The sequence below is a fragment of the Corythoichthys intestinalis genome, chromosome 11 (genome assembly GCF_030265065.1).
Source record: "Corythoichthys intestinalis isolate RoL2023-P3 chromosome 11, ASM3026506v1, whole genome shotgun sequence".
Taxonomy (NCBI): Eukaryota; Metazoa; Chordata; class Actinopteri; order Syngnathiformes; family Syngnathidae; genus Corythoichthys; species Corythoichthys intestinalis.
Window position 1 is genome coordinate 39,641,297 of NC_080405.1, and position 14,677 is coordinate 39,655,973.

The 14,677-nt window shown below is 38.6% G+C and overlaps 1 protein-coding gene across 1 annotated transcript in view; it reads left to right on the top strand.

The window, feature by feature from the left end:
- Positions 1–5,733, top strand: part of neurl1b (neuralized E3 ubiquitin protein ligase 1B) — a 44,113-nt gene extending 38,380 nt beyond the window's left edge. The window contains exon 6 of the mRNA XM_057851114.1: positions 4,807–5,733. Within this exon, the coding sequence (XP_057707097.1) occupies positions 4,807–5,054 (248 nt within the window). The 3' untranslated portion in view covers positions 5,055–5,733. The remainder of the gene's footprint in view (positions 1–4,806) is intronic.
- Positions 5,734–14,677: the final 8,944 nt, after the last annotated feature.

The window sequence follows — 14,677 nt, forward strand, 5'->3', positions numbered from 1 at the left end:
AAAAATCTCGGTTCGGTACGTACCTCGGTTTTGAGGTCACGGTTCGGTTCATTTTGGGTACAGTAAGAAAACAAAATGCAAAATATAAATGTGCTAGTTGTTTCTTACACACTTTTGTGCTTTCAACAATAGGAACAGCAGCCTATACAAAGCTAGAATTCTGCTCAAAAAGTAGCGGGTATTTAAAGATATTACCCCAACAACAATTTGCCTTTCAGCCTCCACGTATTGGTCAGCTTTCTTTCTGAAAGAAAGAAGAAAAAAGAAGTCCTGTGCTAAAGAGAAACACAATCCCAATGAAAAAGATTTTAACATGTATTTTACAAATGAAATGCCTCAATGATTTTTTTTTTCCTTATGAACAGTTTTCAAAAGCTTTATTGGTGGATTTTCTCAAGTTAAAGCGCCACACAGAAATTAATCAATTTAATTGTGTAAGCAGGATCTGTGTATTATTTGTATTATTTGATTACAGGTGTTTTAGCTCATTTCAATATATTTTATTTAAATGGGCTATTATTCATTTTAATATGTGTTTGTATTTCACAAATGTGATGTAGTATTCATTTATATTGTATATTTTATGTTGTATAACTTTAGTTCCTATGTGAATATGAGTTCCTACTTGTTTTGTTGTGGTAGGAGGGTTTTGAACATGGGGCCCTGTTGGTTATTATTATAGCAGAGAAGACAACTGTAAATCAACAAAGACAAGTCAACTGTGCCCCGATCTACCACTCAAGAGATCTGATGGACTCAAAACGTGGGTTACGATTGCATATTAGTTTGAAAATCGACCGGATCCACCGTATTTTTACACAAGTGACTTCCGGTCTGCCTGGTCTGCTAGCTAGTAGTATTGACGCAGGAGGGCCGCATCTCGCGTCAAATAATAAACTCTGCCGTTCTTTCCGCGTGCATCGCGTTGAGCCGCTTCTGGGACGCGTCACTGCAGCTGGTGTGCATTGGCTGATTGACTTTGACGGCCACGTTTCACTGCGTTCTCGTGGCGGCCACGTTGTCGCGCCGTTGACGTTTCTGGGTTCTGGGTTATACTGTCCTACCGTGTTGGTCCTCATTATAATAGAGAAGACGGAGTGAATATAATTTACACAAAGAAATTGTAACCCGATCGACTCACAGCCTCGAAAAGTAAGGGTTACATTACGTCAGAAACTCGTTCGGTACGCGTCCGTTCCGAACCGAGCACCAAGTACCGAAACGGTTCAATACAAATACATGTACCGTTACACCCTTACTAAGGCTGCATTGACGGTGCACGACGCCAAATCCATTTAGACTGGGAACGCTGGTTCATTCGAAACCAGAGCATTCACAGTCATTCTGTCCGATTTTCAGGGCATTTACAGGTCACTTGCGGTTCATTTTAGGGCATATACAGGTCGTTTCCTGTTGAGTTTGAGTCACTGCCTATTTTGGGTGATTCCCAGGTCACCACCTGTTCTGTAACTCAAAATAAACAGAAAGTGACCCATAAAATACCCCAAAATCAACAGGAAGTAACTGAACATCAACAGGTAAATGACCTTAAATGGCCCAAAATTACCTCATTGCCTGGCAATGGCTGCCACTGACGGCCATAGACGTTCAATCCGTTTGAAGTGGGAGGGATGGCAGCGAATGAACGACTGCCAGCCTCCCAGTTCAAATGGATTGGACGTCTACTAGTGATGTATTCATTCAAATTCAAAGCAGAAGCTTGTTTTTCTGATCATTAGTTGTTTGTAGAATATCCTAGAATGATTTCCTGACCAGTGTATCGATCATCGTTGTATCGCCATATTGTCAGATCATCGTTATCGTGAGCTTTGTATCGCAAATCGTATCGTATCGTGAAGTACCAAGAGGTTCCCACTCCTAGTAGTTCCTATGCAGTGTACTCATATTTGTTGTCAGGGGTTTAGATATTAATGGCTATATTTTGAGTTATTTTGAGGGGAAAATAAATTAACTCTTAAGCCTGTCGCAATATGCAATAATCCAATTTATCGCATGGTAAATAAAAATGAAGGCCGTAATTTTTCCGCTGCGATTTATCGCCTCGCGTGCACGTGCGTGTGCGCGTGCTGTTAAAAGTTCGGCTTCCTTATTAACAACTACGCAAAATGCATTTTCGTTCTGGGTCCGTTTCGTTCTGTTTCCGACAAAAAATAGCACCAGAGCCAAGTTGTTCCCATTATATCCTATTGTTCAACGTATACCAGCCGCGTCAGTGCTCCAGATTGACTGCGGACCATCTCTGGCGTGCCAGAGCCCGCCAGATTGTTTAGGCTATTTTTTATTATTGCTGGAGACGAATCCGTCAAAATGGGCGGAGCCGGGCCTGGAGTCAACAGCCCACTTGCTTATTCACGGTTTAACCAGCGAACATGGATGACGAACGCTCCATCATGGAGGTGGAAAGTCACAAAGTGATTTATGATGTAGCAGATCATCATTATAAGGACAACATTAAAAAGGAAGCTGTATGGTGTCCTATTATGTTTGTGTTTCTGGCAATTATATCAAACACACGACGTGCTGAAAACTTTGTTTTTTATTAACATACGGCGCTTACAACACTTCAACCTGTAGTTCTCGGCAGGCTGTGTAGAGACACTGCTTACTACAACACCGTTGCGTGCACGTCATGGTGCCTCGGAAAACATCCATTTACAATATTACACACGAAACACCATAGCAGAAGCTATGAGGGGAAAAGTTTTCATTTGCCTAGATGCTTGAATTATTAAGTGCAATTTTATTTATTCTGTGTTTCTGTGCGCTAGTAATTTTGTTGTCTTTTACTTAAAAGAGGCATGGTCTATTGTTTTTAGTTGTGATTTCTTAAAAAGTAATTTTGAATTTAAGTATAAATTGGTGTACTTTGATCTATTGATATGTGGCGGAAAACACTTAGGTGACTTGAAGTTCCGCTCTGAGACCCCCAATTTGGCCAGCTTTCAAAATTGTCCGATATGCATGTGTTATACATCATTGGAAAGCTTAAAATCTCAATTTTCGGGGGAAAGAAACATTTTAAACAGGAGGGCATTTTTTTTTTTTTTTTAATGTTTTTTAAACAGTAAAACCCTATCTGGAGGTGAGAGCACGCGAGAGCAGAATTACAGACGCCATGACTTTAATGAAATATTATCGTGTACTTACCTTGTTTTGATCCAAAAACGCCATGTACCATGTATCACTCAGTGTCAAGACACGGCTGTGAATGGCCACAGCTGGATTTTGGGGGGGATTTTATGGGTGAAACATGGTAAAATATCAAGGGTCGCGATGCAGAAATCACAGACATCAAGGAGTGGTCGAAATATTCTTTTTCATATATTTACCCTTTTAAACTAGGGCTGTCAAAATTATCGCGTTAACGGGCGGTAATTAATTTTTTAAATTAATCACGTTAAAATATTTGACGCAATTAACGCACATGACCCGTTCAAACAGATTAAAATGACAGCACAGTGCAATGCCAACTTGTTACTTGTGTTTTTTGGAGTTTTGTCGCCCTCTGCTGGCGCTTGGGTGCGACTGATTTTATGGGCTTAAGCACCCATGAGCATTGTGTAATTATTGACATCACAATGGCGGGCTACTAGTTTATTTTTTGATTGAAAATGTTATAAATTTTATTAAAACGAAAACATTAAGAGGGGTTTTAATATAAAATTTCTATAACTTGTTCTAACATTTATCTTTTAAGAACTACACAAGTCTTTCTATCCATGGATCGCTTTAACAGCATGTTAATAATGTTAATGCCATCTTGTTGATTTATTGTTACAAAAAAACAAATACAGTACTTATGTACCATATGTTGAATGTATATATCCATCTTGTGTCTTATCTTTCCATTCCAACAATAATTTACAGAAAAATATGGCATATTTTATAAATGATTTGAATTGTGATTAATTACGATTAATTACGATTAATTAATTTTTAAGCTGTAATTAACTGGATTGAAAATTTTGTTTTACAGCCCTAATTGTTTTACAGCCCTATTTTAAACGTTTTTTTTTTGGGGGGGGGGGATCAATTCGGAGAAAATGCGACTGACACAAAAAATACAATTAAGTGATAGTTATGAGGTAGATATCCGTTACCTTTTTACAGACACCATTTTTTCATTGTGACATAATTTGTTTAAAAGTCTAAAATATGTGAGTGAATAATTTTTTTTAAGTCGTTTTTTTTTTTTTTTTAAACGAAATATTAGACATCAATGATTCTAAGCTAAAAATGAGACACATTTTGAACAACAAACAAAAGCGGTTGCGCGACGTCTGTAAACGGGGGTTTTCAGGGTAAAATGGACAAATTAAAAATAGTTTGGGGGGCTTCATGCGCCATGAATCTGCTATGGAAGGTTTTGGCTTAAAATACAGCAGTTTCTTTTAAAGAGGACTGCAAGAGCAGAATCTGCTTTTTCAGTCTTGTCTGTGTTTTCCGCCATATACTATATTCTCACAGTGTTATTGTGAATTTGTTTAAAAAAAAAAAAATGGGGGGGGGGGCGCAATAATATTGCATATCACATTTATTTAATAAATTATCGCACACTAAAATTTGTCATCGCGACAGGCCTAATTCTATTATATAACCTGCAGACAGACTACTTTTCATTGTGTCAAAGTGTCATTTTGTCAGTGTTGTCCCATGAAAAGATATACTTAAATATCTGCAAAAATGCTAGGGGTGTACTCACTTTTGTGATACATTGCAGGTATGTAGACATAGTATTTCAACTCAGCTCTGTTCTTCATACAATGTCTCTCCCGTTTCATATAGTGACTGCTCCCAGCTCCCCTCTCAGTCCTCCTGTATCTCCCTGCCTGGGTGGCTCAGAGTGGCCCTCTTGTGAGAAAAACGGGGAATGCACCATCTGCTTTGACCAAGAAGTGGACACGGTTATCTACACTTGCGGTCATATGTGTCTGTGCAACGATTGTGGACTGAAGCTCAAGAGGCAGATCAACGCATGTTGCCCGATATGCAGGAGGCCCATCAAAGATGTGATCAAAACATATCGGCCATGAGTTCATCGCCTTCTTTCAGGCATGCTTGCACAACAACTGCAGATTAGCCATAAAAGGACATTATTGTGCCTATGGGATTTTATATGTTAATCATCTCTGGAGACAACAAACAAGCCATTGCTGTCTACTCATCATCTTAAATAATAGATTGCATATATTGGCGCATATATTTATGGTAGATAATAATGCGATGTATGATGTGCCACGGCTCTTTATCGATCAATATGCTTTCTCTGATGTTGCCATTTATATTCACAAAGTAATAAATGTTAAGGTTAATGTTGCAAATTAGCTTCAGCTGGAAAAAGTCGAAAAGACTTTTAGTGCCTTAGATTATTGTCTCATTTGGTGTTCACGTGATTAACTCACAATGGAGGCCATATTTTTTATTGTACAATAAGGTTTGTGATGGAAAAAAGAATTTGAGCAATAAAAGGCACACCTGATCATGTAGCGGTATGTGAACGGTGAATGAAGTCATGTGTTTGAAGAGGTTGTTGTAAATGAATAAATAGTCTGGTTTTGCACATTGAGAGAAAAATAAAAGTGAGTTAAATGTAGTTAATGTGTTCTTTTTTTTCAACACAACGCATGTACAGTCGGGCAAATAAGTATTTAGTCAACCACTAATTGTGCTAGTTCTCCCACTTGAAAATATTATAGAGGCCTGTAATTGTCAACATGGGTAAATCTCAACCATGAGAGACAGAATGTGAAAAAAAAAAACAGAAAATCACATTGTTGTATTTTTAAAGAATTTATTTGCAAATCATGGTGGAAAATAAGTATTTGGTCAATACCAAAAGTTCTTCTCAATACTTTGTTATGTACCCTTTGTTGGCAATAACGGAGGCCAAACGTTTTCTGTAACTCTTCACAAGCTTTTCACACACTGTTACTGGTATTTTGGCCCATTCCTCCATGCAGATCTCCTCTAGAGCAGTGATGTTTTGGGGCTGTCGTTGGGCAACATGGACTTTCAACTCCCTCCACAGATTTTCTATGGGGTTGAGATCTGGAGACTGGCTAGGCCACTCCAGGACCTTGAAATGCTTCTTACGAAGCCACTCGTTTGTTGCCCTGGCTGTGTGTTTGGGATCATTGTCATGCTGAAAGACCCAGCCACGTCTCATCTTTAATGCCCTTGCTGATGGAAGGAGATTTTCACTCAAAATCTCTTGATACATGGCCCCATTCAGTCTTTCCTTTACACAGATCAGTCGTCTTGGTCCCTTTGCAGAAAAACAGCCCCAAAGCATGATGTTTCCACCCCAATGCTTCACAGTGGGTATGGTGTTTTTCTGATGCAATTCAGAATTCTTTCTCCTCCAAACACGAGAACCTGTGTTTCTACCAAAAAGTTATATTTTGGTTTCATCTGACCATAATACATTCTCCCAGTCCTCTTCTGGATTATCCAAATGCTCTCTAGCGAACCGCAGATGGGCCTGGGCGTGGACTGGCTTCAGCAGGGTGACACGTCTGGCAGTGCAGGATTTGAGTCCCTGGCGGCGCATTGTGTTACTGATAGTAGCCTTTGTTACTGTGGTCCCAGCTCTCTAGTTCATTCACTAGGCCCCCCTGAGTGGTTCCGGGATTTTTTTTCACCGTTCTTGTTATCATTTTGATGCCACGGGGTGAGATCTTGCATGGAGCCCCAGATCGAGGGAGATTATCAGTGGTCTTGTATGTCTTCCATTTTCTAATAATTGCTCCCACAGTTGATTTCTTTACACCAAGCGTTTTACCTATTGCAGATTCAGTCTTCCCAGCCTGGTGCAGGTCCACAATTTTGTCTCTGGTGTCCATCGACAGCTCTTTGGTCTTGGCCATAGCGGAGTTTGGAGTGTGACTGACTGAGATTGTGGATAGGTGTCTTTTATACCGATAAAGAGTTAAAACACGTGCCATTATTGCAGGTAATGAGTGGAGCCTCGTTAGACCTCGTTAGAAGAAGTTAGACCTCTTTGACAGCCAGAAATCTTGCTTGTTTGTAGGTGACCAAATACTTCTTTTCCACTCTAATTTGGAAATAAATTCTTTAAAAATCAAACAATGTGATTTTCTGTTTTTTTTCCCTCCACATTCTGTCTCTCATGGTTGAGGTTTACCCATGTTGACAATTACAGGCCTCTCTAATCTTTTCAAGTAGGAGAACTTGCACAATTGGTGGCTGTCATTATAAAGGTGGGATTAGTTATTGTAGATGTGTGATTTGAAAACGATGGTTAGAAAGCATAATGGAGGTTTATTAAGCAATTTAAAATTACAATTTCTACGTGCTTGCAAGGGTTTTTTCTTTTGGAAGTAATACAGTAATGCACAAGAGTTTGGAAATGATCAAGCACTGACTAGAGACATATACTCACTGATTTCAATCAAATATCAGCTAAAATGAACAGATAATAGTTTAGATGAGGGGACTGAAGCACTGACAGCAAACTCTCTTGACATGTGTATCGCATCCATAATGCACCACCTGTCAAACCCTTAAGAAAATCAGTCGACCATTTGTTTTGTATGTCATTATTGTTCTTTTAAATTTTGCTCGGATTTTCCAAGACACCACATGAATAAGTTAGCGCTATGTGGGTGTTGCTGAATCAAAGCTGTTTTTCCTTTTTAGTGTGCAAAAAGCACATCGTGGTGATGCCTGCTGTGTAGGGAAACAGAAGCTTGCAGAGCATGATTAATAATTGTCAGGGATGACTCTTGACTGTGAATTAAAGATGAAGCAAGAGTTGGATGAAGACCGCAAATGGAAGAATACACAGTTGCGTGACTCCAGTCCTGAGCATTCAAGCTGCAAGCAGGTAACAAGAATGCTGTTATGGTCTTATTCTCATGCGAAGAGGGGAACTATACCCAATCTGTCCAAACATTTATCTATCATTCTAAACGACTGTCTTCTTTAGCTGAAGAAATTTTACTTAAAACTATGAAGTATTTATTCTTAAATTTAAAATAATAACTTTTCATGTTTACATCTTCACAATTGCAAATTTTGCAATAGCCCTGAACTCACTAATTGCTCATCAAAAGTAGGCTGCTTGTGCTCACTGTTGGTAATCTCACTTTAAAGATGTAATTAGTTACACTTACAAATTACTTCTCCCAAAAATTAATTGAGTTACCAACTCACTTACCTCACCGTAAGAGTAAATACTTACTCGGCAAAGTAACTGATGTTACTTTTCATGTTCTACACGTTATTACATTATCCATTCTATAACATCTTTCACATCAAATATGTTTATATTAACTGATTGAATTGTACTGCCCTTTTCATTAAAAAAAAAAAAAACATAGTCACTCTTTTCATATTTATAAAAATTTCACTTAAGTAATAGTGTAATGGGAAACAAATTTTGATTTTGAAATGCTGTGAGCAAAAAAAGCCTTTTGTTTTTCTTGTTGTACTGAAGCCCCACCAAACCGTAACCCTCATACCAAGGTATGTATTGAACCGTGACTTGTGTGTACAGTCACACTCCTAATATACTGTATACAGGGCAGAAAACACAGACAAGGCTGAAAAAGCAGTTTCTGCTCTTGCAGTCCTCTTTAAAAGAAACTGCTGTATTATAAGCCAAAACTACTGTTGTGTTCAACAGAACAGTATGTCTATATGCTGTAATAGCAGATTCATGGCGCATTAAGCCCCTGAACTATTTTTAATTTGTCCGTTTTACCCTGGAAACCCCCGTTTACAGATGTCACGCAACCGCTTTTGTTTAACCCAGCCATAAAACTAAGGTAATTATATTTATATTTCAAAATGTCTGTCATTTTTAGCTTAGAATCATTAATTGATGTCTAATATTTCATTTAAAAAAAAAAATTTTTTTTTTAATTATTCACTTGCATATTTTAAACTTTTAAACAAATGACATTGCAATGAAAAAAATGACGTCTGTAAAAAATTCACAGATATCTACCTCATAACTATCTCTTAATTGTATTTTATTTATTTATTTATTTATTGTTACTGTCACATTTTCTCCGATATGTTAGATGATAAATAATCGATCCAAACAAAGAAAAATAACATTTAAAGGGGTAAATATATAAAAAAGAAAATCTCGACCACTCCTTGATGTCTGCGATTTCTGCATCGCAACCCTTGTTATATTGCCATGTTTCACCCATAAAATCCCAAAAAAATCTAGCTGTGGATATTCACACCTGTGTCTTGACACTCAGTGATACATGCTACATGGAGTTTTTGGATCGAAACAAAGTAAGTACGCGATAATATCATTAAAGTCATGGCATCTGTAATTCTGCTCTCGAGTGCTCTCGCCTCCAGATAGGATTTTGCTGTTTAATTTTTTTTTTTTTTTAAATGCCCTCCTGTTCAAAAATTTTCTTCCCCCAGAAAATGGAGATTTGAAGCTTTCCAATGATGTATCACACATGCATATCGGACAATTTTGAAATTTGCCCAAATTGGGGTCTCAGAGAAGAAACTTCAAGTCACCTGAGAATTTTCCGCCATAGATATATTTTTCAATATGCAGGTGAAGTTCTGAATCTCTTCCCTCTTCTATCTTTGCTCTAGTTGTTTTGATTTAAAAAACAAAATCACACATGGTTTATGGATACATCATTCAAGAAAGGTTTAGGGCAAGTGACTATTTTTGGTAATTAAAAAAATATATTACATTGTATCTACATAGACAACACCCACTTGGTGATGATAATGCATACTCAAGAGGAAAACAGACCAAGTCCATTATTTTCAATAAATTGTACCCACCTGAACGCCACAAACTGTATGTAAAAGAAAAAGTTGCAAGAGAGTTTAAGATCACGCTCGCCATGCTAAATGCTAATGTTAGTGAGAACGCGAATGCTATGCTAACGCTCCAAGCCACCAAGCATCACGTTTGCAACGTTTTCACAACCCCCTTCCCTCCTCCCCTCTCCCGCTCTGCTCTCTCCGTGTCTCTCAGACAGTAACGATAACGGCGTAGCAAAGATGGGAAAAGTAATTAATTTGATTACTCACTACTTACAAAAATAACGCCGTGAGTAATGCCGTTATACTCTAACGCCGTTTTTCTCAACACTGCTGGTGTAACTACTCACTTTAGCCACCTCAAAAAGACAGAAAAGTTGTTGTTAAAAAAAAAAAAAAAAAGTGAAACATTGATACAAATATTGTAATGTAATGTAATGTAAAACATATTTTTTTCGATTAGCAGGTCAACTATAATAATGTTAATAAATAACATTTATTATTTTATCCCTCCTGTAGCTTGTCCTAGCATGGTTCCGCTATAGGTTTAGCCGCTTTTGAACAAAGGCCGTATCAGTGCAGACTCTTGAAGCTTATCATTTGAAAGTTGACAGTATGCAACTCACAACAGAATAATAACGAGATTACAGGCAGTTCCAGCACCACCAGCCAGTAACATTCAACGCAGTTACAGTTGAAGCCCACCAGACTGATTCAGCACTGCACATTGTTTTGCAGCTTTTTCAAACGGGAAAATTAATGGCATCAGTGCCCTCTAGCGGTGATTTTTCATCACTAATCATTGATTTATTTCAACAAGTTGGCTAAAGTACGGCCTTCCAAACATGTGTTGACAAACTTTTCCAAGAGAGGGCACTCCTTATCTACGTTTTAAAAATGTTTTTTTGTTTTTGATCCCATGTCATTCTGAGGCCAAAAGTAGAATAGTTTTGAATCCCTCATAATTTAGCTTGGCAGTGACTTCATCCAGGACAGCTGATGCTAATATAAGCAAACCTAACTGTGTGAAGTCCATAAATCAGCAGCAACAGATTCAAAATGACAAAAGCATTAATGTGCTGCCGAGACTGGATTTTATTGACAGTTTAACATTTTTGTTTCATGTTCATTAGCTGCCAACCTATTTCCATAACAACATAGACACTTCCTAGTGTCTAGGTTGCACACTTGTCACTTCCCACAAACAGACGTCACAAGTACGTACTCTCACACTGCATTCTCAGATTATAAAAATGATCCATTAATTGTGTATCCTTGCATTGTTATTCACGCATTTTAATCACATAAACGCAGACAACAGACTTCCTCATCTCTTCAAGCAAGAGCTGTGGTTTAATGTGATTCATGTGAATCCATACTTAATGCATTTTTTAAGGGTTGCACACACAGGAACATTATGATTTTTCCCCCCTCATGAATGTGTATTTATTTGGATCATAAAGCACTTTTAAGGTTTTCATACTAAACACTACAACCTCTAAGACTGCATTATGAAGTTCGGGTCTCTTTTGAGGATTTATAATCAATGAACTCTTAGTCTGCTTTATAAAAGGGTGCCTTTTGAATCAGTTGGAGATAGAAGGGTAATTCCACTTTGTCTTTTTAGAGCACGCCAAACACACACTCCTGTCAGTCTCCTTTTTCCAGGAACACAACAAGAACAACAACAGCAAAAAAACAAACAAACAAAAAAACAGACTGCTGACATTTGCGAAAATCAGTTAACTATGTTTCTGTGCGTAGATTAATCAGATTAATGGTTGCGCCTTGTGCGCCCCCTCATCCCATCCCTGAAGGCTGGTTGATGGGGGAGCGGATGGCCCGGGAGACAACCCTGGATCCAGGGGGGATGACGGCTGCCCCCTTGCTGGGCTGAGGGAAGAGGGATGGGCTGCGCTAGCCTGCCCTCCTCTCCCTCGTTTGGATGGGGAAGCTCCGTGGCCCTGTGGCGGCTCCCGCACAGAATTTTCACTCGCTTGCAGGACTATCACATGCCTGATGGGATTCACGCATGACTAGGTGCAATTAGACACTCAAGTAGAAAAAATGTCAGGATTAGCGATCAGGCAACATAGAATAGGATGCCAACATACCCACACTCAAAAGGGTTTCATACAAATACTGGGTTATACACCACAAATGGCTGATTTGGGTACACTCCACCCCTCCCAAATACTTATCTTTCTGACCTTTCTCCTTGGTCATAAGGCCCCCAACATGGTGTCAACTGGATATACAACTGGGTAATGATAGCACTATCATATTCATAGTTAGTGTAGGTGTTCAATGTATTTCTTCTTGTTGTTTGTGCTTCTTTTGTCTCTCTCTCCTTCTCTCTTTTCTTCTGTCCCTCAACAACTCCTTCCTGTTCGCTGCTTTATCCTGATAAACGAGGCATGTTGAAAGATCACAATGGGAGTATGTCATATATCATTATATATTAAAATTGTTCAGGCTAATCGGACACTCAGATTTCCATTCTCTGTTAACAAGACAGGGTATTTAAAAAAAAAAAAAAACAGCTTACATGCATCTCTCAAAATGCAATCAATGGCAATGCAGACTGCTTCCCTCAACTATGCTAGGTGGTTATTAACCTTTCGGGTGGTATCGTGGTGGGGTTTCAAAGAGGAGTGCCTTGAATTAGTAGTGTTGGGTGATATGTAGGGATGGGAATCGAAATCCAATATCAATTCCGAACCGGTTCCTAGTGTTTCGAGGCCTCGATATCACAATGAAAAAGCCTTAACGATCCCTTTAACGAGTCCTAAAGATGCGTATTCCGTCATCACGTGACGTGTCTTGTTGTCCAGATGCATCAACCTAGTATGGCGCCAAGAACCACACGCTCCAAAGTTTGGCTACACTTCACCAGGAAAGAGGGTGAAAATGAAAGGTTACGATGGGTTAGCACGAGCATTGCAGCCGTAAACATAAGAATGACAGCACATCAAACGCTCGAAAGTGTGTCTTCACTTCACGAGGAAAAATTACAACAAAGCCACTTGCAGTCATTGCAAGGTGGAGATAACTGCATCGGGAGGGAATACGACTGTACTGTCCTCACCGAGACGCTAAGGCTCAGTCCTGGCTATTCAGCTAGCTAAACACCCAAATGACGATGCAGAAGACGTTGCTATAATTTGCTGACTTTATTCAACCATCACTTGAAGAGTGAAACTAAAAATAGAAATGAAACAAATCAATTTCATCCCCAATAACAAACAGGTTCACATCAACGTAAATCAGCGATGATTAGCTGCTAATACAGTAATAACACAAACGGTTAGCATGCGTTCGCTAGCATTAGCACAAAGTTCAAACCACTACACAACTGGATTTAAGTGTCAGATCGCGAGTGGAAACACACAACAACAACACAAAAGATGATACATACAGACGTTGCCTAGTAGATATTTTACAAACATTAATAAAAAACGTAGGCTCGTAGCAGTGTTTCCCTCTCTCACTAACTCTTTCACTTGCTTGGATGCTTTGTAGCTGTACTTCTTCGCGTGCAAGCGCGCTCTTCTTCACGTGTGAGCGTTGTTCTTCGCGTGAGGAAGTGCAAGGAAGCCCCCTACTTGAGCGTGAAAGCACCATAAAAACTAAAAGGCATGCATTTCAATATAATGGTAAAAAATATACTTTAACACATATTGCCAAAGGCAGAACAACAATCTATATGCCAATATATACCAATATTTTTTACTTGTAGTAGAAAAATGTTTCAGTAAAATGTAAAATTTCCCACTTATTGCCACAGTTAACATTGAGGCTTTGGGCCTCTTTTGACCTCGTTTTGAGTTTGTAAGATTGTGACTTCTGATTAAACGAACTCGATGCCAATCAAAACGTTTGTTCTTCTTTTTCCCCAAATTAGATTCGATAAGAGAATCGCTAAAGAATTGAATCGTTAAGCAATATCGATAATGGAATCGGAATCGTAAAAATCGTATCAATTCCCATCCCTAGTGATGTGATTTAAAAAGCAATGATAAAGTCTTCTGGGAGAAGCGAAGAGAGGAGCTCCTGCTCCCCTGCATCGATAAGGGCTTGAGGAAGTGGCTTGGAATTGGGGAGTTCAAGCATCCCTCTAAAAATTGCTGCGCCTGGATTTTGCACCAAATGCAAAGGTGTTTATACTATTACCGCATTTACTAAGATTCATAGAGTCATGAAATTCAAGTGAATGCGCATTCACACACTAATGGAGCACGCGGTCTAGTGTCTTGCTCCAATATAATGAGCATGGTTGAAAGAGCCCTTTCTTCTCTGGAAATGCTAGGAAGCATCTGATCATAAAATGAAGCTGTCAATCATTGGAAAAAAGCTAAGATAAATACACATGATTATTAAAATTGCATCGTTAATCTTTTTGCATTTGTTTGAATACTGAGATTCTGACAACTAATTATTTCGATGTTAGTGAACAATGACTTCACATTATTCAGTGAAGGAGGGAGGAAAAACGTGTCCCTTAAAATTCATGTGAAGATTATGATGTCTGCTGTCCTTGTAACTACACAATCAAAACACCATGTTGATAATTGGCATAATGCAGATCTTTAATTATTCTTCCTATTATTAAAGTGTGTATGACAGGATAAAAAAAAGTCTTAAATAGCATTATTATGTGAATTAGAATCATATTTTGAGGCGATTCGACTATGTACAACAATTAGGCAAAGCGCAGATGACGTGAAATTAGTCTTTTAATCTACCGTTTAGCCACGCCTACAATTTTAGGGCTCTAGCGTCCCCAACAGGAGGATGACGTTGGCAGGGTCATGGTTTCATCTGATTTAGAATTCATCCCATTGAGGGGGAATTATTCAAAACAAGGAAAATGCAACAAAGA